This window comes from Phasianus colchicus, chromosome 6 (assembly GCF_987193195.1).
Source record: "Phasianus colchicus chromosome 6, bPhaCol1.hap1.1, whole genome shotgun sequence".
Lineage (NCBI taxonomy): Eukaryota > Metazoa > Chordata > Aves > Galliformes > Phasianidae > Phasianus > Phasianus colchicus.
Window position 1 is genome coordinate 30,870,358 of NC_143441.1, and position 22,894 is coordinate 30,893,251.

The 22,894-nt window shown below is 38.0% G+C and overlaps 1 protein-coding gene and 2 long non-coding RNA genes across 6 annotated transcripts in view; 2 read left to right on the top strand and 1 right to left on the bottom strand.

Annotated features, from left to right (window-relative positions):
- CDK6 (cyclin dependent kinase 6) overlaps positions 1-22,894 on the top strand; it is a 134,654-nt gene that overhangs the window by 46,592 nt on the left and 65,168 nt on the right. For all 3 annotated transcript variants that reach the window (XM_031614384.2, XM_090142809.1, XM_090142810.1), the window contains exon 4: positions 8,099-8,266. In XM_031614384.2, the coding sequence (XP_031470244.1) occupies positions 8,099-8,266 (168 nt within the window). The remainder of the gene's footprint in view (positions 1-8,098; positions 8,267-22,894) is intronic.
- LOC149917520 (uncharacterized) lies at positions 4,920-7,608 on the bottom strand. The gene is made up of 3 exons (XR_016467798.1): positions 7,280-7,608; positions 7,111-7,194; positions 4,920-5,279 (listed from the first exon to the last, which is right to left on the bottom strand). It is a non-coding gene; the product is annotated as an uncharacterized LOC149917520 (long non-coding RNA).
- LOC116243242 (uncharacterized) lies at positions 8,273-22,757 on the top strand. 2 transcript variants are annotated; one of them, XR_016467797.1, is made up of 4 exons: positions 8,273-9,386; positions 15,218-15,316; positions 16,437-16,496; positions 17,830-22,757. It is a non-coding gene; the product is annotated as an uncharacterized LOC116243242 (long non-coding RNA). The 2 variants fall into 2 exon arrangements; XR_004169917.2 differs by lacking the exon at positions 15,218-15,316 and having other exon boundaries at positions 19,594-22,757.

Sequence of the window (22,894 nt, forward strand, 5' to 3'; positions counted from 1 at the left end):
TTCCTTCTTATGTCAGAGCAAGTGTAACATGTCCCTTTGCATAAACTCACCAAATGCCCCTTCAGAGTCAGAAGGGAACCAGTGAATTTGTGTCACTGCAGAAGATCCTAATGAGGCAGGGTTTTGGTGTGCTCCAGACATTCCCCAAACAACACTGCTGGCCAGCATCATAGGCTATGTAATTAAGACTAAATTAAGACAAGTATGTGCACCCAGTTGAGTTCAGTGAACTGTTCTGAGTAATCTTCTATCTGCGTTCCTTAAGGAGGCCTGGATTATTATTTTAGAGGACTTGAAAATATTCAATTTTATCATGACTGTTTTAGCAGTTTCTTAATAATGCCAGATTTCCATACTGATCTCAGTAGTGTGAACTAAAAAACAAATTCAGTATATGTACTACTCTGTGCTGGTGAGACCTCACCTGGAGTACTGCATCCAGATCTGGAGCCCTCAGGAGAGACAGAACTCGTCGGAGGAAGCCCACAAAAATGATCCAAGGGATAGAACACCTCTCCTATGGGGACAGGCTGAGAGAGCTGGGGCTGTTCAGCCTGAAGGAGAGAAGGCTCTGGGGAGACCTGAGAGCAACCTTTCAGTATCTAAAAGGGGCTGTAAGAAAGAAGGGGACAGACTCTAGCAGGGTGTGTGGTGAGAGAACAAGGGAGAATGGTTTCAAACTAAAGGAGGGGACATTTAGATTGGATATAAGGGAGAAGTTTTTTTACAGTGAGGGTGGTGAAGCACTGGCACGGGCTGCCCAGAGAGGTGGTGGATGCCCTGACCCTGGAGACATTTAAGGTCAGGCTGGACAGAGCTCTGGGCAACCTGATCTAGATGTGGGTGTCCCTGTTCATTGCATTTGTGAGAGAGCATGTCAGTAGCATTCTTCATCCTAAAAATTCAGTTATCCAGAATCACTCATTTTAAATCTGTGTATTATAGAAGTAGTTAAAAGATCTTTATCAGAAGGTATTTTAAATGTGTATTAATCTACACTAAATGTTATAAAGTATCTACACTATCTATCTATCTGTATAAAGTATCTTTGATAAAACAATTTTATAATTACAAAGAATTATGCAAATATTAACTTAATATTTAAAAATAAGTATAACCATGATTTCATTGTCAGCAAATTGTTTACCAGCAGAGTAGCAGTGTAAAAATTACCAAAGAATTATTACACAACTCCTTTTATGAGCTTGGCAGGTATTAGTTCTGCTTTGCTATTAATACATGCAATGAATTTGCTGTATTTCTCTTTCTGCACAGTATTTTATTCTGTGAGAAGACGAATGTTTTATCCTGTAAAGTTGATGACTGAGACTAAATGAACAGGTCATTTGGATTTTTTCTCTTTTCTGACATATTTAAATTGAATACACTGTGAAGTTCATGCTCTCTAACTGGCAGAAATATCACAGTAATCTTCACTTCTGAAGGTCAGTCCTTACCCTGTGAATACTTCCATGGAAAGCAATCGGACTTCTCTGAGATAAACTGTTAGCTGGTTTAAGGAAAAATAGAATGTATTTTTATGTATGTATTAGGATTAATCATGGATGACTCTTGAGAGGCTATATAGGGGTTAGGTAGAGGCATGGCGTAGGCTCCTCCTCCCCCACCATGGAAAAATGCCCCAAAAGGAGATTGATCAGACTGGCTTTCTCGTGAGATAGGAGAGCAGGAAAAGGACACAAGGGCAGGGATCTTTCTGCCTGCTACCATGTGCCAGCCACTGCACACAGCCAGCTGTAGAGGGAAGGGCATCCTGCAGCCTCATGGGCTGTGACAAATTGCTTCACTACCCACCCCGTTGCATGGAGTTCTGGTTGCAGGCTGGTGTCAGGGGTTCCCAGCCCAGTGTGAGGATGAGATTTGAAAATCACTGCATTTAACTGGGAGTCACTAAATTATTACTAATGCTTTCGGGATTCAGTGTAACAACATTAATCATGTCTTTTGCTATTCATGTATCTGTACTGTGTAATTCCTCAGGAATGCCTTTTTTTTTTTTTTTTTTGGCATTAATTAATGTTGACTGTTTGTTACAAAATATAACCATAGAAGTGCTGTAATTATTCTGCTTCAAAAATAGGCCTCAGAGAAAGTGGGAACTCTTTAAACTTCTATGCCAGCATGTTTGAAAAATATCCCTTAAAATGAAAGCAATTTGATGGCTGGGAGTTCGGTATAATACTGTTGGATATGAAGGAGGTCTCATTCTGCTCCTCTTCTGTTCTGCTGCTTGGTGAGAGACAGAGTGAGCCTCTTCATCAGCCTGGCTTGATTGATTCATTACACGTTGCAGCCTAAGACTTGTCCTCTTTGTTGCGGTTGTCTCTTATGCAAACACTCCTTCAGGGAATGTTCAGGATGAGTATCCCAACACCTGCCATCCAAAATAGGCATTCCGTTCTGCTCTGCAAAAACAGAAAGACAAGATACAAATAAATAGAAACTCTGGGTAGAGGAGGCAGGTTGTTGTGCAGGTGAGTGAGATGCTCTGCAGAGGAACAAGAGAAACGTGAGGAGATCCCAGAGGGTTGGGTCTTTTACCAAACATTAGCACAGAAATTGCATGGGAAAATAGGCCGGGGAAAAAAAACAAAACAAAACAAAACAAAAAGACAAACCAGCATTGCTTTAGTTCAAATTTAGGGTTGATCTGTAGCTGATAAGGATCTTTACCGTACTGCTTGTATTTGGTGGTATGATTGATTATGTTTATGAGCTTCTGTGACTTACTTTTTCTGGTGTTAGGAACTTATGCTGCTTGATAAAGGTGAATCTGGATAAAAGCTTTTTGTCCTTTACCTGCTAGTCAATAGAGTGGAATTGTAAGCTTCACATTATTGAGTAGCTGTTCTTATGTGTATGTTACGTATGGGTGCAGGTGGTCTCTGAAGGCATATTACTCCTTATACAAAGAGAAAATCTAGCTTCTGTAGCTTTACCACTGCAGTGGGATAGCCTTGGCCAGAAGCCAAACTTCCACCCAGCCACTGCCTGCTCTCCCCAGCCTCGGTGGAATGGAGCAGAAAAGAAAAGCAGGAAGGAGAAAACCTGTGAGCTGAGATGAAACAGGGACATTGCTTATCAATTGCTATCAGGGTTAAAACAGACTTGCTTTGGTCTTAAGTTTAATGCTGATTAAGATAAGTATTTCATTACTAATTTGGGTACTGAGGAAGAAAAAAAAACAAATAATAAAACAGCACTTTAAAATAACCCCTTCCACTGCCTGTTTTGAGTCTCACATCCCTCATGAGCCCTCTCCTCCCCAAGGGCTGCAGGGGGTAATGTTTGTTGGGCTACTGTCCGCTCCTAACAGTTCTTTCTGCCTCTCCTTCCTCCTTCTCACCTGCTCCAGCATGGGTCCTCTACACAGGCCACATAGAGTGGTTTGGGTTGGAAGGGACCTTTAAGGTCATCTAGTTCCAACTCGCAAAGGCCCATGCAGCCTGGCCTTGAATGCTTCCAGGCAGGGGGCATCTACAATCTCACTGGGCAACCTGTTCCAGTGTTTCCCCAGCCTCACAGAAAATAATTTATTCCTAATACCTGGTCTAAATCTACCTTCTTCCAGTTTAAAGCCATTTTCCCTTGTCCTTTTGCTACTTGCCCTTGTAAAAAGTCCCTCCCCAGCTTTCCTGTATGCTCTCTTTATATACTGGAAGGTTGCTATAAGGTTTCCTTGGAGCATCCTCTTCTTCAGGCAAAAGAGCCCCAGCTCACTCTGCCTATCCTTATAAGGCAGGTGCTCTAGCCCATCTTTGTGGCCCTCCTCTGGACCCAATCTAACAACTCCATACATGCTACACATGCAATAAATCTGGGGTCAGAATATCCACCTGCTCCGGCATGGATCCTCCACGGGTTGCTGTGTAGACAGTTATCTGCTCTGTCATGAAGCACCTCCTACTTTCCGTCCTCTTTTGTATGCTGAAAACTGTGTTTGAAAATGTTTGTGGAAAAATTTCCTTGTGATTCCCTATGGTGTATGTGGCCTAATAGTGAATGGAGATAAATACAGTTTCATTGTGTGAGTTCTGCAGAGAAATCTGTCTGACCTTAGACAATTAAGATAACATAGGCAAGTGACAGATAATGTTAGCTGGAAATCAGAATGGTGGGGAGCTCTTAAAGTATCAGAGTGGTGTTTTCAAAACCAGTAACTTGGAAGGGACATGTAGATCAGAAGCTGCAGGAAGTTTAAGAGTGAGGGTCCAGAAAGGATCGGAAGAAGAAGAGATGAAGTTTGGAGGAAATCAAGGCTTTTTCCTCTGGCACCTGAGTTAGAGGTAAGCTGTGAATTCCATCTTTGGCAGAGGCAGCAGCAGCAGCTGCTCATGCTAATCCAAATCTGTCCCTGTCCTCATCAGTACTAGGAGCCAATTATGAGCAGAAATAAGTATATTTCTATGTATCATTGATATAATATGGCACTACTTGAAAATTTTCTCATAATTTGGTTCCAGCATTCAGTAAATAACCGTATTTAATTTAATATTCCAGATTTAGGAATGCCATCATCAATACCATATGTGGTGGAACATATAAAACTTGTGTCATTTCCATAACGATTTTTGCTTCTTACTGTTTCCATTATAAGACTTTTGCAAAATTGAAGCTACATTTTTGCCTCTGAGGAAAGTATTTTGGTTCGTTGCATCTCAAAATAGCTCAGTTTTCAGCAGTTACAGATAAATATTTTAGGTCTCTGCATAGACTACTTTGAAAATGCAGCCTGAAAAGGGAAAACTTTTTAAGATCATGATTATCTGAAAGCAATCACAGTGGAATAATATATATATTTTCCACTCAGGCAACAGCTATTGTAGGATTGGTGAGATTGGTAGAAATGTCTAATTTGAAACAGTCACTGTTTGATATCTTTTTGTAAATATAAAAGACCCAAAGAATATCTGATTGAGATTAGAGCATGACTTGCTAGAGCTTGCTACTCAAATCTGCTAAGAAATGAATCTTCTTGTTTATCAAATAGAATTGTATCATTTTTCAATTAATTTATTAATTGTGATTTTAACTACAGATCAAACGTATGGTATGCCAAGGTACAGTGGAAAGTATCTCAGGGAAACGCAGACATAGAACAAATTGTGGCAATTGGGATAATGCTAATAAAACTGGATGCTCTTCCAGTGGATGAGGGAAATTATTCTGATCTAGTTAGCTAGAGATGTGTTTTGTGCATACTTACAACCTTTATCCAGTTGGCTAGCAAACGTTAGTATCTTTTGAAGTTAGTAATGCTATCAAAGAAAACACACAAGAAAACAGACAAGACTTTGTTGCAAGTACTTTCTTGCAAGTACTCTACTAAGAGTATGAAATAATTTCTAAATGTGAGGCCGAAGTTTCTAGACCAAGCTTCTGGACAGCAAAAAATTCATTATGGATTTGAAAAAAAAAAAAAGCTTTCTCTTTTGCTTGCTTTGATAAGGAAAATCTGTTTGATACTCTTTTTTTTTAATAAATAATTTGTGCAAACGGATCTCAAATTCTGACCACCGCTTGGTATTTGACATTTAAAGCGCATAATAATCAGACTTTGTTGTGTAATTTGGGGTTCAACTCTTTACCTAGCAGGTTCTTCTAAAACAGTCTTGCAAGTTTTCAGCTGAAATCTGTTCATATGTACAATACTGAACAACAAGGCAAACAAAAGAGCATAATCAACTGTCCAAAATGAATAATGAATAGCCTGTATGGAGTAAATCTGAATTTCCATGAAGAAGAAATATAGCACTTTTTCCCCCAGTTTTTCTCCTTCTTTATACATTTTTTAATGCACACTTTCCTGATACACTTCTCTGCTGTGCATCTTTTCCTGTGTGTGCGAACAGAGCTTCAGTAAATGCTATTCATCTTTTGAGTCCTATGGGAGGAGAGAATGAAATACCAGTTTCCTTTTTCAAATATATATAATATATTTGATGCATGCCTGGAAGAAGATTATGAATTCAGAAACTGAAGACATTGCTTGCAACTTGCAACTAGCAGAGCATGACTACATTCACTGAGCTTGAGGGGGAAATGTGAAACAGAAACAGCATGAGAAAATTCTTGATGTGTTTGGTAGCTGCAGGAATGAGTTTACATTCTTGACAAATGAATAGGATGCGGAAATGTCACAAAAAGGGACTTGCCAGGGTCTACTGACTAATATTGAAGTTCTTTAAATTTGGTTGTTATTTTTTCTGGTATCATGTTTATCTGGAATAAAATAGTTAGACCCAAATTCAGTGAAACTTTAAGTACATGCATAAGATAACCACATGGTTAAATGTTTTTGATATGTTCTGTTACTCTTCAAGACTCATCCAAAGACTATTGGGATTTGACTTAAGTTAAAATAGTGACCAGGTATGACACATTTTAATTCTACTGATGCTGGGGACCTGCAGGGCTGTAGTCATAGCTCTTCCACATATTTCCGAGTTGCAAAGGGAAATTATAAAAATACAGGAAAATTCACTACACTTTGTATATGTGTTTTAGAAGAGCAAACCCTATTAAGCTAGTTATCAAAATGACCAGATCTCTGTTTTTCCTAAGGAAGCAAAGGAAATAAAAGGCGTCAGAATCGAATCGAGAGCTCAGTTTACCACCATCCTTCAGAGGTCATTATACTTAAATGTTGCCACAGATTCCATAGTTTCATGTTAGTATCTTCATTGTTTGAATCTTCAAATCAAAACTGATCTCTGAATCAACAGCCCACTGTTACTACTGTTTGGCAGAAGGAGTTGTAGGCTGTATATAATAATGGGCATGTTTTATCAGAGGTCAGATTAGAGCTTCCAGCCTTAGTATTTATACATTATATAATATTTTCTGTGGTGATGATTTGGAACATTTCATTTTATATTAAATTACATAGAAGTGTCAAAGTTTTTCTTAAAAATACATCTAGCTAAAGCAGTATTATCAAGTTGAATGTTTTGAGCTATTTTAAAATCAATTTTCAGCTAGGATTCTTTTTCATAGTATGTTTTGAATGTTTTCTTGTAAAAATGTCGGGTTTTTCCTGTTCGTGTGATGATCATAAGAACAAAAGCAACCAAACTCAGTTTATCCTACCTTTTTCCTATGTTTCATACCATCCACCTCTTCAAGATCATTTTGGTTGCTGATGACAGGATTGGCAGAGAGCCTCCTGCATTGCTCATGGAAAACACATATGTTACCAGCAAACACAGGGCTGGACTTCCATCGACTCAAGTCAAGTGCACACAGAAAATTAACTTACTCCTTTTGTTTCTTGCTCACTGCAACATCTCCTTGTAGCTATTTGTTTTGCAAATACACTTTTCAAGTTGATGGTATCCCTCTCATTTGGAATTCTGGGGTTTTCTAGTATTTAGTTTTGAGTCTCTTGGTTCATTCCTTTCACATTACACAGATTAGTATGAAAACATGGGTACAGTGTCTTCTGAGCAAGTGTCATAAAAGATTGCATCACCATAACACAACAGAAAGCCAAATGGGAATTATTACACTGATTTAGTGCTGAAGTTTGATCTAAGTAGTTTCTACACTTTTCAGTATATTCTATAGAATGAGTTTTGACAAGTAAACTTTCTTCCCACTGTAACATTAAATTCTGACAAAACAGTCATTTAATTAGCTTTTCTGTTTGAAACAGAGCCTGTGCCTATTGAAGTGAATAACAAGATTTCACTTCACTGGGGCAAGACAAAGCAGACAGCTGGGAAGTGCAAAGTGATGCGTGGTTTAAAGTTAAAACCAAAAAGCTGCAATATATTTTTCTCACTTGGACAGCATTCATTAAAAGTTGATCTGTGTTTTGCAGACATGCTTTTGTTATTTAGGTTTGTTGAACAGTCTTTATGCTTTCAACAATTAACCACAAATAATTCCACTAGAAATGATACATGAACTTGATAAGTGCACCTATTCAAGTCAACAGGTTCTAGCAATATCCTGTTCATTTTATATTAATAGGTGAGTTTTTATCTCAAGTCAATACTTAAATTAGTTCTGCAGACTGCAGCTGGGTGTTTGCCTTGTCTTAATAATTGCATATTGATTTCTTCCTTATACTTAGGATATGATGCTTCAGCTGTTTCGGGGACTGGATTTTCTGCATTCACATCGTGTGGTGCATCGGGACCTGAAACCCCAAAATATCCTTGTAACCAGCAGTGGACAGATCAAGTTAGCTGACTTTGGCCTTGCACGAATCTACAGTTTTCAGATGGCTCTTACATCAGTGGTAAGTTTCTGGAGGCTTTTAATTTTTCTTTTAATTTGGCACAGTGCTTTAGTCTCTATGGCCCTGATAAATAACGTATTTAACTCTGCTTCTAAAATCATCTCTACTGGTGAAGTTACTTGTGTGTGTAAAACAATTGCTTTCCTGCCTGGACTGAATTTGTTATGGTTACTTTGTAAAAGTAATCAATTACTGATTACTGGTTCAAAATTAAATCATGACTGATCACTGAAAGATAGGTATGTGCTAGTTTTCTGAAACCTCAGCAGTCTAGCTTCTGTTGTGATTTGGGCCTGTTTTGCATGTTAAACCCTGTAGGTATGGTGAAAATTTCCAAAGTATACCTATTTTGAGATAAAATTCATGTTGAAGCTGAAGTAGTCTTGCCTGAAAAAAATACACAGATAATTTTGAAAATTCCACACTCATACCTGTGATTTCCCATCTGCGTGAATATGGATTTGGTGTTTGCTCCCATATTTTAATGAGTGATTCCACATAGTGTTGGAGGCTGCTGAAGTGGCAGCTAAAATCACAGGTATGTCCCAAACTAGCTGTTAAAGAGCACCTCTAGTATCTCTAGACTCCCTGCCACTGTTGCCCCTCTCCAAGGATCTCCTCTGCTTGTCCTTGACAGACATGAGCTTGGTCCCAGAAGATCTGGACTGCTTTAATTCTTGTAGGAAAGCTCTGCCAGCCCTTTGCTTTTTGACCCTGTTTCCACACTTGCTTCCCTGCCTCCAAAATCAGCTGTTGTGAGCTTGGCACACCTAAGTGTTTAAAAGAGGAACAGTGCTGTGTCCACGTTGGGTGTCATTTGTTTTTGTTGCTTGCTCATGAATAATTTTCTATTTTGTGTTTCAAGTGTCACAACTGCCGTGGTAGTATTACTTATGGTAAAGACAGGCAAGGGAGAAAAGGAGAAGAGAAACTGAAAGGTGTCCACTTTGCATTTTGCATTGTACTGTAGAAGTTAGCCTGGCTCACACTGATCGAAAGCAATCCACTGTTATTGCTGTAAGAGTCTCACTACCACTCTGTGAGGTAACAATGACATCCTGGGTTCTGGTGTCAGTGTGAATGAAGGCAGGAAGCAGCAGCAAACTAAAACATCATCTTGGTAAATATATGAAAGTATCCTCTTCGCATAAAGCATAAGTAAACTTGTGTTTTAGGATTGGTTTTGGGTTTTTTCTTCCATTGCTTGTAGGTTGTAGCCTAATCCAAAACTGAAAGAATATCTCAGCTGAGGACAGTGAGGGCTGATCATATTGTAACTAAAACAGAGCTCAGAAGAAAAGCAGAGAAAAGTTGTTCCTAAATTGCTGTAATGTTTCATCAGGTAGTCAGTAATAGTTTCAGTGTTTGTTTCTATTGATCCATAAAATCCTTTGAACTAAAACTGTGGAGTTATCTATGGCTGCCAGCAGTGTGCTTTTGAAAAGCTGTGCATGACATGAGGATAAAACATCTACCGAACTGCGCTGGAGTTTGTCCATGATTGATCATGTAGCCTGCATAGGAAGGAAGGTTGGAAGACCCAGAAATACAATGCTAATACATTCTAATACATTTACTGTGATAAAACCATACCAATATCTGCTAGTATGAGAACACTGCCAGAATTCTTATGTGAAAGGTATGCCTGCTGGAAGTAGTGGCTCAAAACCCATCCGCTGATATCCTTTGCATTGCTGTGAACAAGAGATCTTTAGGCTGAGGGTGTCCATGTGCAAGTAAACAAGAGATCTTTAGGCTGAGGGTGTCCATGTGCAAGTAAGTCCTGTGTTAACACAATGCCACTGTCATTGCAGCAATGCTGAAGAGTATTAAAATAGTTGAATTATTCAGGCGCCAAGGACAAGTAAAGTGTATGGATGTAGGCATGAATAATTGCCTTCACACCTGAAATTTACTCTATTAGGATTTTCTTTTTTAAAAATCAAAGCTGTGACCCAAAGACAGTGTATTGATAGAATTTTTGTGCTGATGGCAGGCCTAAGAGAAAGGATGCTTTCTTAAGTTAAAAAAACAGTGGTTTTTGAAACACCTTGTGCTAAAAACCTTTAGAATCAACTTTTGTCTGTGTGTGCACTAACCAAAGATGAGCCCTCCGTGCAATGTAATAATGTTGTGTGGTTTTAAATGTCGGTCTTCATTGCTCTTCCAGAATTTGCATTGGTTAGAGACTTACTAAATGTGTATTAGCTGGCCCCATTAGGCCATGAGTTTTCCTCTTCTGAACTTAACTTTTATTTTTGAGAAGCTGCTTTGGTGCGCTAATCCTTTTTTTGCTTTTTTCCTCCCTTAACATTCAGTGCAGGAAACATTTTTTTTTTTAAAACCTCTTCTGTTTTTTAAACACAAAGAAAAAGATATTATTGACTTTATTGTTCCCAAAATAAAGTCTAAATTGCACCCTTGCCAGGCAGTGAGTAAACTTTCATTGACTTCCAGATTTGTTTTGATGTGTTTGCAGAAAAAAATATTGCCTTAGGAAAAACAGTGTATATCTAAACATGTGTCAATTAATAAAACTCTCAGCTTGCAAGGATTGATTTTGGATTTTTATTAAAAAGTGATAATGCAGACAGGCAAGAATAAAAAGCATGTGCTATCATTGTGATCAACACAAGGGCTCTGCAACATTTCCTTCAGAAGAGAATCTTTCTGCAGGATGAACTGCTACAAGAAGCATCTTTTGAAGTATCAGATCATTCCCAAGATGCATCCTCATTCTTTGCTCACAGAGGAACTCTTCAACTGGGACAAAAAGAGCTTGCCATGAAAGTAATCCAGTACGATCTAATCCAACCCTGGTACTCTGGGTGCTGCAAGTGGTAACTTCAAGGCAGGCTCTCTCTTACAGCCAGTTATTTCTCCAATGCTGAAGAATCCTTCTGGCAGATCTGTTGTCTTGGCGTGCTGCAGTCGTTTTAGAGACCTCTTGATATTTTCTTCGGTGACTGAATAAAAGATTCAAACTAATGTTACACATCCTTGGGGGGGCAGGGTGGAGATCAGTGCTACCAGCTGTGGTCAGACTGAGCGCTGATACAGGTCTGAAATAAGAGCATGAGAGAGAGAACAAGGTTGGGGCGGGGAGTCTCAGATGGAGGATAATAGAGCACGCTTTCAGTTTCATCCTAAGTTAGCCTCTTTTTCAAGTGTTGGTTTTGGCCCTTGGGGAAATTTTGAATAGGCTTTGTGATAGCAGAGACGCTCCATAGGAGAGAAGAGGTGAATTGATGTGACTTTGTAATTTTAGAGTTTGATGGTAAAAGCTAATGAAGTATCTACATTTTTCTCTGGCTCAGAAAAATGGGCTCTCGGTTTTAACTTTCTCTCAACAAAGGAGCAGGTGGCCGTCTTGAAAATTTGAAGTTGCATTATGAAAAAGAAATAAGCTATTCATCTGTCCTTTCCTGACTTCTAGCTGCCTTAAAGAAAATAAATGAAGCTGAATCATGGCACAGCAGAACTCTGAGATAAGCACACACAGTTGTGATCATAGCATGTAGGTGGAGCTGGGGATGTCTAGCTTTTAAATCATGACCTGCCTTAAAGAACCTGAGTGAAACTGGCAAGATGTTGCTAACACACAATGCTTTCTTTGAAAACATGTGTGCTTTACCTTAGATGGCAGCACTACTGATGTTTTTTTTCCCATGAAATGCAAACAAAATTGTTTTATGTCTTCCTTTAAAAAAAAAAGTTTACTTTTAGATTTACTGAACATCAGAAAGGACAATGTATCACTTTCTCTTCTGATGCCCTAAATTGTTTAATGCTGGGCTCTGCTAGGTTGACAAAAAAAAAAAACAACAAAAAATCCCGTAGTTATTGTCAGTGAATAATTTTAGATTACGCTAGCATTTTATTTGAGTGTTTTTTCTTCAGGATAAAAACTTTCCATCCGTTTCCTGGCAGTCACTTCAGCACAAATGGTTTACATGTCACATCATGCAGGAACTTGGGTTTCGTTTTGTTGGTATAGTAGCAAGGGAGCATAAAATAAGTTTCGTTAACTGGGCTTACTTTGTAAAATAAATATATAAATTAGTTACAGCAACAAAAGCAACAACAGAAAAGATGGAAAAAAGTTCTTCCAAAAGAAAAGAGCGCTTTCCTGTTTTCTGTCCAGTGCTGCATTGTAAGTTACCACTTGTTAATAAATAAATACTGTGAATGTAGGCTCTTGTTTGAGCTAATATGATAGTTAAGAGCTTGGAAACAACACAAAGAAATTTCTTCTGCTTTGATTTGTTCTTTCTATCTTTTCCTTTCTTTATTCAGCCACCTTTCAATGACACTATGCTTCCCAAAATCCAAATATTTATGTGTATGTAATAAATCCTGCAGAGTCCGTTCCTATGCCAGATATGTTCCAGCAAAGCCAGAGTCTGCTTCATTGCAACTTTAGCCTGAGAGGCGTTGGGTAACCCTGAGTGAGCCTGATTCAGCAGTCTCCTTATAGCTCACAGTTAACATCAAACACAAAGGTGGGCCTACAGAAATTAATCAAGAGCCTGCCTCTGGTGAATCAGAGGCACAGTATGGGCTGTGTTAAGAGGTGCCCCAGTGGAATTAGTAAAGCAACACTGGATTTTGTGTCATATGGATTTTGATAAGAATATAAGTCTTGCTCCCTCAGACAGGTGGAGGTAACATTGTTTTGGTATGCACTGAGTCTTCACTGATGTGAGGAGGCACATTACCTTAGGTCTGAGCTCATCTTTAGCTCTTCCCTCACGGTGCATTTCTCTAGTCCACCCAAGTGTCCCTGAAAAGGAAAATGAGTCACAGCCAGCCAGTCAAAGGATCAAAATATGTGTTGTTGAGCTTTTGAGTGCTGCTGCTGAAAGGTTGTGGTTATTTAGGAATGCATTGTGATTAAATTGGTTGCCTTATTTAAGGAGAATCTTTCTTCCCTACTAATATAGAGTTCTGCATAAAAGGTCCATGTATCTTGCTTTGTGAAGCAAACAACCAGATAGCATCCCCCCATATAGGAAAAAACTATTTCCATCATATAAAAAGGGTCATTATCTCTGGAGCCATCTTAAGAACAAAAATAATTAGCAGCACATTGACAGGAAACTCTGCAGCTCACTAAAATCATTTCAATGTATATTTATGTTGATTTTACTTCAATCAGATGTTCACAAAGAGAGCTCAGATTTACATGAAAATACCTATGGACAAACAGATTGCTTAATAAAACATCAAAGGCCAATACAGAAATACGTGTAGACAAACTTAGGAAATTAAAATAGAAGTTGCTTTTGTTCTGTTATCATGATAGTGACATGGGATCATTCTGAAAACTGACCATTAATTCTTGGTGCCCATCACAAGATATTTGAAAGCTTTTAGACTTGTCTAGAAGAGTGCTCACAGAGAGACAAAGGAAGAGTGTTATTCTTAGAAATGCATCCTGGAGATGGTATTCTAAGGGTGCCATTTTACAGCCAGCATAAGTAGACACAACATTTCTACTGCTGCAGAAAGGATGGTCCTGCTTTCAGCCACACACTGCTGGCTCATGATCACCCATAGTGGTCATGAACTTGCAGTTTACCTGAAAATGATCCCTGCAAAAAGGAGTTCCTCATCTTCAGTTGGATTAGGCAACACAAATCAGTGCATGGCCATGTGAGTGAAAGCGCTGACTGACACGGAGGAGGGTGAGCAGAAGGATGGGGTCATCCTCTCCATAGAGATCACAGTCTTAGGTTTGTTGGAGTTGGTTATGAAACCACATCTGAAGTTCTTCAGCTGAAGACTCAGAAAAACTGAAACGCGGAAATGTTTTTCAAAACCTCATAGTTCACACCAACTTGCCCTGTTTTGAAGATGATAGATGAACAACCAGTTACTGGTTCATTTAAGGCTGTTACTGTATCTGATGTTAAGAAAACTTGTATCTGTATTAATGTTTGAAGTATTTCTTAACCTCCAAGTGCCAAGGCCTGAGTTCAGGGCTCTGTGCTGTTCCTCCACAGCTGATACCGTAACTCACCCTCGAGACCTGCTAGGAATGCAGGGAATGCAACCCTCTGCTGTGAGGATAGTCCTTCAGGCCCAGGACTATCATGAATCATAAAAAGACAATCTTTTAATCTTTAAAAGAATGGAAATTACTTTACAGTAAACAAGCAAATTGGCTCCACATGAGAATGTCTTCTGTGCCAAATAAACTTCTTTTCAGGGCTGCAGCATTAGAATGTATCTCATGTGATTACAGAGTTTGTCCACACTGAGCTGAGCATGTTTTGCAGCCCTGCAGTTGTACTAGTTCAACCTTGCTGAATAAGTCTTCTTTGTGTTGATGGAAAAAAAGGAGAAAAGATAGAATTCCTTGTACGATTCATATCAGAATGAAGAAGGTTTCTGCTGGGCTCTTTATCAAAAGATGATGTCCAACAGAGAATGCTTATGAAGGAGGGTAATATCAAGAATCCAGATTCCAGCAATCAGGAATTTAGCAATTGTCAGTGCTGGAGGTTGTATCTCAGTCATTGTCTTTAATAATTACTGAAGGACTCGTCCTCTACAAATTCATCTCATTCCTTTTTGGACATTTTATTTTCTTGGCTGCAGCTAACTTCCATACTGTAAAGAAAGTTCGTTATTTTATTTTGAATCTGACATGTGTTAATTTTACTTAGGTTCCTCTTCATTTTACTTCTGTGAGACATTTTCTTTCTAGATCTGGTTGAAAACCGGTATTATTTTGTATCAAAGCAGTTCCCATGGTGTGAGAAAAAAGTATTCAGTGTGAATAGGCCTCCACATGTTGCTGTGAAGAAAAAATGAAATGTTCTTATGTTCTTCTTTCTTGTCTTGTCTCTTTATTTTCCTTTTTTTTTTTTTTTTTTTTGGCTTAACAAGATTCAGTAAACATTGACATTGTTAGTAACACAGTACTGACTTAAAGTTTTCATGCAGATATCTGGTGAACTCACTTGGGATGTAGAAGAACTGGAATTACAAGGAACAAGCTGTGCTTAAACTGCTCAAAAAGCAAGGGGGCTGGGTGTAAGAGGGGTAAGGAAAGGCAGAAAATTACTAGTGTGCATTTTCTCTGTGTTATAGAAGAGTATCCAGATGTTGCCTGCCCTTACTTCTATTTTCTGCTTTCAGATATATATAGTGCATTTCCCCCACCCAGTGATTTACATTGTCTTCGTACCATTTTTCTGATGATTTAAGCGGGTCTGTTTTTACAACTGCTCTCAGAGATAATTGAGAGGGTTGGATTGTGAAAACAATTTGATTGTTTGACAACGTCTCTCCTTGTGTATTTACAAAACTGTTCCCACATAATTTCAAACCATCCTGAAACACTAAAATACAGCCCTAGGTTATGTTCTTATCAACACACACAGGGCTAGCAAGTATGGGCCTGTTGCGTTCTTGAATGTGAGATGGGGAAAGGAAAATGAGCAGAGCACTGCCACACTCCCCTTAAGCACTTGCTATTCTGGATTGAAGGTAGGCATCCCTACACTGCTGACAGAAATGCTCTCAGGGCTTTACATACAGTAAAAATATGCTGTACTGGGGAAGTATCCATAAATTTTCTCTGTTCACTGTCCAAATTCCTGCTGTAGAAGTTATTCCTAACTGAAAATTCTCTTGTCCAGGTACACCAGAGGAAATTTCTTTTAGCTTAACATTATTTAGAACTTGACCAGTGTCACCAGTGTGGAATTTCTAGGGCTTAAAAGCAGAAGAGACATGAAATCACCCAGTCTTTTTATGAGTCAGGCAGGATAGTTCTGTTATGTCATTTCTAGTGTTTTACAATTGTTAACTTTAAATGTGTCAAGAAATAGGGATTCCATAACTTCCCAGGGGAGTCTGCTCCAAAACTTCTATATAATCACTCTCAGAAAGTTTCCTTGATGTCCAACCTTCAATTTCCATTCTTAATTTAACATCATTATATTCTTTGTTTTTATATGCTGAATGGTAGCAGATGTCCAAGGCCTTGTGGTTGGCTTCCTAGAGAAATCTATTACATATTGCTGTATACATTAGTTCTTGTGAAAAGTGAAAAGATAACTCATTTGCTAAACCATGGAGGTTTAGTAGTCCTAGTTTATCCAGATTCCAGTATAGTGTACAACCTAATCTGAATTTCTCTAAAATTACCATCTTTTAGAATTAAGTGGACAAATGCAGACGAAAACAGGTTACACTAGAAGAATCAGTGATCTAGAAGGTGAGTTTCTCAGTTTTGAGTATCTACCAATAGCTTGATAACAAGCTGCAAAGATCAAAGCCATCTTGTGAGTCACTGGTCTGGTGCATGAAAAGAGCAAATTGAAATTTAGACTGTTACATGCAGAGTATTTTGTTAAAAATGAAAAAATACTAATACTACAACACAAATTAGTTGATCAGACCTCATCCAGAATACTGTGTACTGTTTGCTTTCTTCTTTTAATAGAAAAGATTTTGAACAAGAATTGGCACAGGGAAGGTATCTATTAATAGAGAATGGGGGATTCTATTTTCTGTGAGGCAGAAGAAAAACCTAAAGGTAACACAGTCATGATTTTGTAGATGGAAATTATATCTAAAAACATCAGGAAGGGAGCAGAGAGGGAGAAAATGACTAAAAGAACAATGTCATGAGATCTAGATAGTGTGAAGTAGCCTTAAATTAATTTAGTCAGGAAGTTAGAAAACAATAATTGAGATTCTGAAGCACCCTATATGAGGACCAGTGCAGGCAATAAATATAACTGATTCTGAGAGGGAGCTCACTGAATTTCTGTGATGCAACTGGCTGTTCTTGATGAGTGATTCTCTGTATTTGTCCTTTCAAGTCCTTACGTCAATTACATGGTCAAGTTTAACAGAGATATCTTTCTTGAGCTCCTCCCTGAATGGAAACAGCTTTCAACATGTCAGAAGGCATAATGCACCCTGGCATAAATGTCAGGGTGAAATCATTTTGCAAAGGCAGAAATGGTGAACTGCTTAGCTGTATTGAGATGACATAGAACAAATAGGTCTATGTTCTATTTCTTAGAACATAACAAAAAGAGGTTACAATTAATAAAAGCCTAACATGAGAGGGCAAAGAATTAAAATGAGACATAAAACAGAGAGACGCTTCACTAAGGAAGTGAAAAGACCACCTGGAAGTTTCCCAAGTAGATGTGAACAATGATCTGAAGGCAAAAATGGAATATTTGTCAGGATAGCAAGTTGAAAAAGTCCAGATGGATTGAGAAGTCTGCTTGCAGCATTTCCCATCTGGAAAACAAATGGATTTGGCAAGTGACATCAGTGAATGACAACCAACTGCCCCCTATCAGAGGGCTTTCCATGGAATATGGGATGCCAGAAAAGCTTGGATAAACTTGAAACTGGGTAACAGAAATAACCTGCAACAAAGACTTGAGCTGAAAAAGCATTGTGTGAAATTAAGCAAAACAGGCTACTGTGGAAGTAAAGTGAACAACTGAATGTGAAAATGAACCAACCAGGAGACCCTATGTGTGCCTTTTACTTAGTGTTCTTCCTGACAACTTCTTATTTCCCAGCTCAAATAACAGAAATGCCTACTGAAAATACGGCAGAACAGGGACAGTGGACTTCGGCATTGAACCTTGAATGAATAGTGAGAAAAAGGCACAGAAAGGAACTTTTTCTGGTAGTCCTCCTAGGCGGCCCAGCTCTGATGGTGCTTCAGAATTCATACTCAGCTTCAGCTATTCAGAGATGCTGTCAGACCATGATGTACGAGTCAAAGATAGTTAGCAACCTTAGTGCGTTTGAACACTACTAAGAGCGGGAGAGAGGAGGAAGAGAGCACTGAGGATGCTTGCATTCTTCTAGCACACAGATACCATGGAGCCTAACAAGATATATTAGCAATGATTGGGAATTGCAATCAAGATAAAACAAAGAAGTCAAATGCACTGTAAGAATCTGCAAGATTTGCTATGGAACTTGAATATTTCCTTTTTATTGTTCCTTTTGAGAGGAATCAGAACATGATAAACTAACATAGAATCTGCTTGTTTGAAACTCAAGCAGAAGAGTTCCATGTTTAGAAGAGGGAATGAAAAAGGAGATTGTGATTCAATAAATTGTGTCTGTAGGCAAGGACAAAGAGTACCAGGTGTAATTTATAAAACAAGAAAAATTGACATCAATTCCAAGAATAAGGAATAATTCAATTAAATGTAAGTGTCATGAAAGATAAATACAGAATGCTTTTCACAATTACAAGACTAGTCAGGGCATAACCTTATAGTTATCTAACAAAAGCTTCCAAAATAGTTCAGGAAGTTCCTCCAGACTGGTTGTCAGACCTTGCAGGTACATGCATTGGCTTGAGTTTTTGTTTAGGTCTGACAGATGAACAGCAGCAGTAGATACTAGGATATTTATGTGTGTAACTGTCTCTATGAAGCGTAGAAAGGCCATGAATTATTTACTGATGAGCCTCACTAAAAAGTTCAATAGGATGCTTGAAAATAAAACATTTAATTGTTCTCAAATGCACACAGAAGTTCTCCATTGCAAAAATTAGGAAAATCAAATTTGAAAATGTAGCATATAGAATTTCAGTGTAAGACAGTAGCTAAAGCAGTGAAACACCTAATAATAATTTTGGATTTTGCTGTCTGTACTTCTGTAGCGAATGCAAGGCAAAGTTGTTCTGCTTATACAGTCTATGGAAATACCCTTTACACTTCGAAAATATGAGCAGGGAATCTAGTGACTAAAATCTCAGGCAGGAAAGAAGGGAAGGCAAATGTGCAAATTCATGTTGATTTTGTTTTGGGGTCATGGTGTAGATTTAAAAGAGGAAAAATGGGAGTAGGAACTTTCTGCTTAGGAAGCAGAAAAATTTTGTTGTTTTTTTTTTAATTTAACAACAATGTAATCTGTACCTTGAGTGTCCCATATAAGAGTCTAACTCCGGAAGTCTGCCATCTAAACAGCCAAGTTATTGCTGATAAGAAGAAAGATGAAATATTTTTTGAATAAATATATAGGCAGAAATGTGCCTTCATCTAATTTTGGGCTTTACTCTTAGCTCTAGTTCGGAGAAATATGATAGTATAATATTTGGTATGGCTGTTAACATGCAAAATAAATATCTTACTCAAAAGAATTAATACTTATTACAGTGAATGTATAATACTCCTAATGTTTTCCACCTTGGCTGTTAGCAGTAGATAAAGTCAAGCAGATCACAAGTGGAGCCTAGTAGTAATCATGGGAGATGTACTAATCAGTGTAATGAGGAAAATGAAGGGCAGGATATCTCTTCTTAAAGACGGCATTTAACACAGGTCAGATGAATCAGACTCTTAAAAGGATGTACTTCTTCCCATTGACTGCTGAGTGTGACCAGCTGAGATGTAAATATCTACATTGTAGTCCAGTCTGAAGTCAGATGAGATGAATTCAGCCCAAGTCTATCCTGCTACTGCTGCTGTCTGGACTCTTCCTTCTGTGTTTGGGGTGAGTCACAGAGAACATCACTTATCAAGAATTCCATCGAGATGTGGGCAGCGCTGAGACAGCTCCCAGTGAAATAAAGTCTAACTGAAGTATAAACGCAGACATTAGTTTTGGATAAATCTGTAAAAGCAATTAAGTACTTTTCTGGAATATATGGCTGAAATACTGAGAGCTCCCACCCAAAACACAAGGCATATGCAAGGCCAGTAAGGAATCTAAGCTATGTGGGTGAGCAGGTTTGGCAGAAATCTGAATGGAAGTGCAGAAGAGCAATTCGTATTTGAGAAGATATCTGTGTGAAAGAGACAGAAACAATTGGAAGCTGTGCAGGAAATACACACGCAAGTAACACTCAGATGTCAGAATGAACATATACAGCAAAATGTTGAGAAAGCTGAGACCCTCTGGTCTGGATAGAGTATTTGGAATAAGTCTTGGAGAAAAACTATGTCCTGCTGTTTGTTTTGTTCAGGGAGAGAGGGTTTTTATAAAACAACCTTTTTATAAAACAGAATGAAAAAAAAATACTTGTCTTCTGTGATTACCTCATGTCATTTGCTTCTCCTCCCTCTGACAAAAATATCATAGGGGTCCTTATGCTGATGAGATTTAAGGCAGAAACTATAATCTGGCTTGAGGATGTTTCATCTTAAAAACAAAAACAAAACAAACAAACAAACCACCATAAAATACCTTTCTTCTATGTATACTTTTTATATACATAGTGGAAAGTTTCTGAGTATAAGAAAATGCAAGACCTAAGTCTGTAAGAAACTTAGTACCCCAAAAGTAAGATTGAAAATGAAAGCTGTCAGGAGCTGCCAAAGTGTAATATTTTGGGGGGTACCATAAATCAGTTGAGACTTTATAGAATAACATGAACTTTCCATAATACTACTCGGAGTAATCGTTTTCAAATAATAATAATACATCTGAATCCACTTGGAATACCAGTAACACTGAGTCACAAACCAAGTGCTACTTTGTATTAGTGCTACTAACTGGCAATATGGAAAAGGCAAACTAGCTGTTCGCTTTGGCATAAAACCAGGCATTTCTTAGGGATGGTGATGAAATATTCTAGCATTCTTACAGTTCACTACAAAGTATAGAAAACAAGTAGTTTTTCTGAAGAATTTTAAGGCCATTCTTCATCAAAAAGAATCATTGTTTGTTTGTTTAGTTTTCAAGTTCTTTATGTTGGACATTGTTGACTGAATTCTTCCAGTGCAAGATAGGAGCAGGGCATAGATTTCATGCTAGAGCATATACAGTCACGTTAAGGATTTTGAGATTTTGGTGAAAAAAAAGCTGGTAGGAAAACCTATGAACATTTTTTAACTTGAGAGGGTATTTTTTCCTGTGTTTTGTTTGAATCAAAGTATGATCAAACACACTTTACCTGATGATTCTGTATTTTTAATCTGCTTCAGTCTGAGTACTCGAGTGAATTTGTTCTAATAGTCACTAAGGGCAATACATATTTATTCTTATGTTCCTTAGGGACGGTGCAGTTTGGGCTATTTTACTAATATGTCATTGATCACTTCAGAGAAGATGCTTCCATCACTGATATTGCCGCTTCAATGAGAGGATGTCTGAGGAGAAGATGGTTTTGAACTTTGCTGTATTTGGAAGCACATTTGTAACATTGTTCTTACGTGCTCTGTTCCACATTGCATTTGAAAGAACAGAACCGATTAAGTTATTCTTAAGATGCAGAAGATCGCTGGAAAATTTGAACATCTTAGTGTGCAGTGTAGTATACTGGGACAATCCAGATGCCATCTTCCATTAAGAAGAAAAGTATATCTCAAAACATGCTCAGTTTAACAACTAATCTGAGAGGATCGGAAGTAGACGTATCTTTTTAATGTAATGTTTTCTTCCTTAATCGTGTTTACATATTTATACTTCAGTTCCATCAAATGAAAAACAGCTTGGAAGCATAGCTTAGAAATTGAAAGTATTTTGCTAGTTCGCATTTTCTTACATCTGTGCATCAGAATGGCCATGTACTTCAGCTGGTATAAATCAGCATGGCTTCATTGGACTAAACTGAATTATAAGGTGAATGAGAGAGTCTGTCTTTAAGTCAGCAGAAAATATTTTGCATTTGCTTTATTTTTACCTTCTATTTAAATTTTGTATTTAATTGTCTTTCTGTTTCTCTTTCACTGTCTAATGCTGCTCAGTTTTTAAAGAGACACTCTCGCTCAGAAATGAATGCGACTATTTAAGTAAATAAAGACACAGCTGACGCTGTGTAGATTCAGTGCTACTAAGCTACAGAGAGATTTAAGTGATTTGTGACACTAAGAACATCCTGCGCCTTATGTAATTTTATCACCAGAAGAATTAAATAAGGAGGGCCCTGTGCATGGTATCAGTTCTTGTGGGAAAATATGCTTCAGTGACTTACTGGCACTGGGTTTGGAATGTGGCATTTAAAAGTACCTTTTTACAGTGGGAAAGAATTTGGTCAAGAATAAACAGTCTGACCTTGTTAAATGGACCAAAGTCTGTGTATAACCCAGATCCAGAAAGCTAGTTTTTACCAGTTTGTGAGAAAAAAAATGAAGCAGTTAATTAAAAAATGCAACTTGGTTTTCTAGAAACATAATAAAGTAGATGGAAAAGAGCCAAAAGAATTGTCATTGAACTGTGGACTTTTCCAGTTTGTGGGAAGTGAGCTGTGAGCTTTAAGCGTATTTTGAACTGGAGTTCGAGAGGACATTAAAAGGAAACAGCATCATACATTGTGCCCAGATGGATTCAAGTCAAATACAGGACTAGTGAATGATTTTCAATGCGCATCAAATCCACTTATATTACCATCAACATCAGAAAATGTAGAATCTGTGAATTTGCAGGAAAATAATTTATCATATGAGCTGCATTTTAAACACGAAGCCTGGTGTCTGCAGGCATAGTCACTTGACTAGCAAAAATCCTTTTGATATCAATGAAGGCAAAAAAAAAACCCAAAAAACATGGGGCAAAAAAAAAAACAAAAAACAACAAAAAAAAAACCATGGAGCAAAAAAATTACTCCTTTTTGGTTTTAGCTTCAAATTTTTGCTGCAGGTGGGACTATCACTGTGTTTTTGAATCTCCAGGACATGAAAT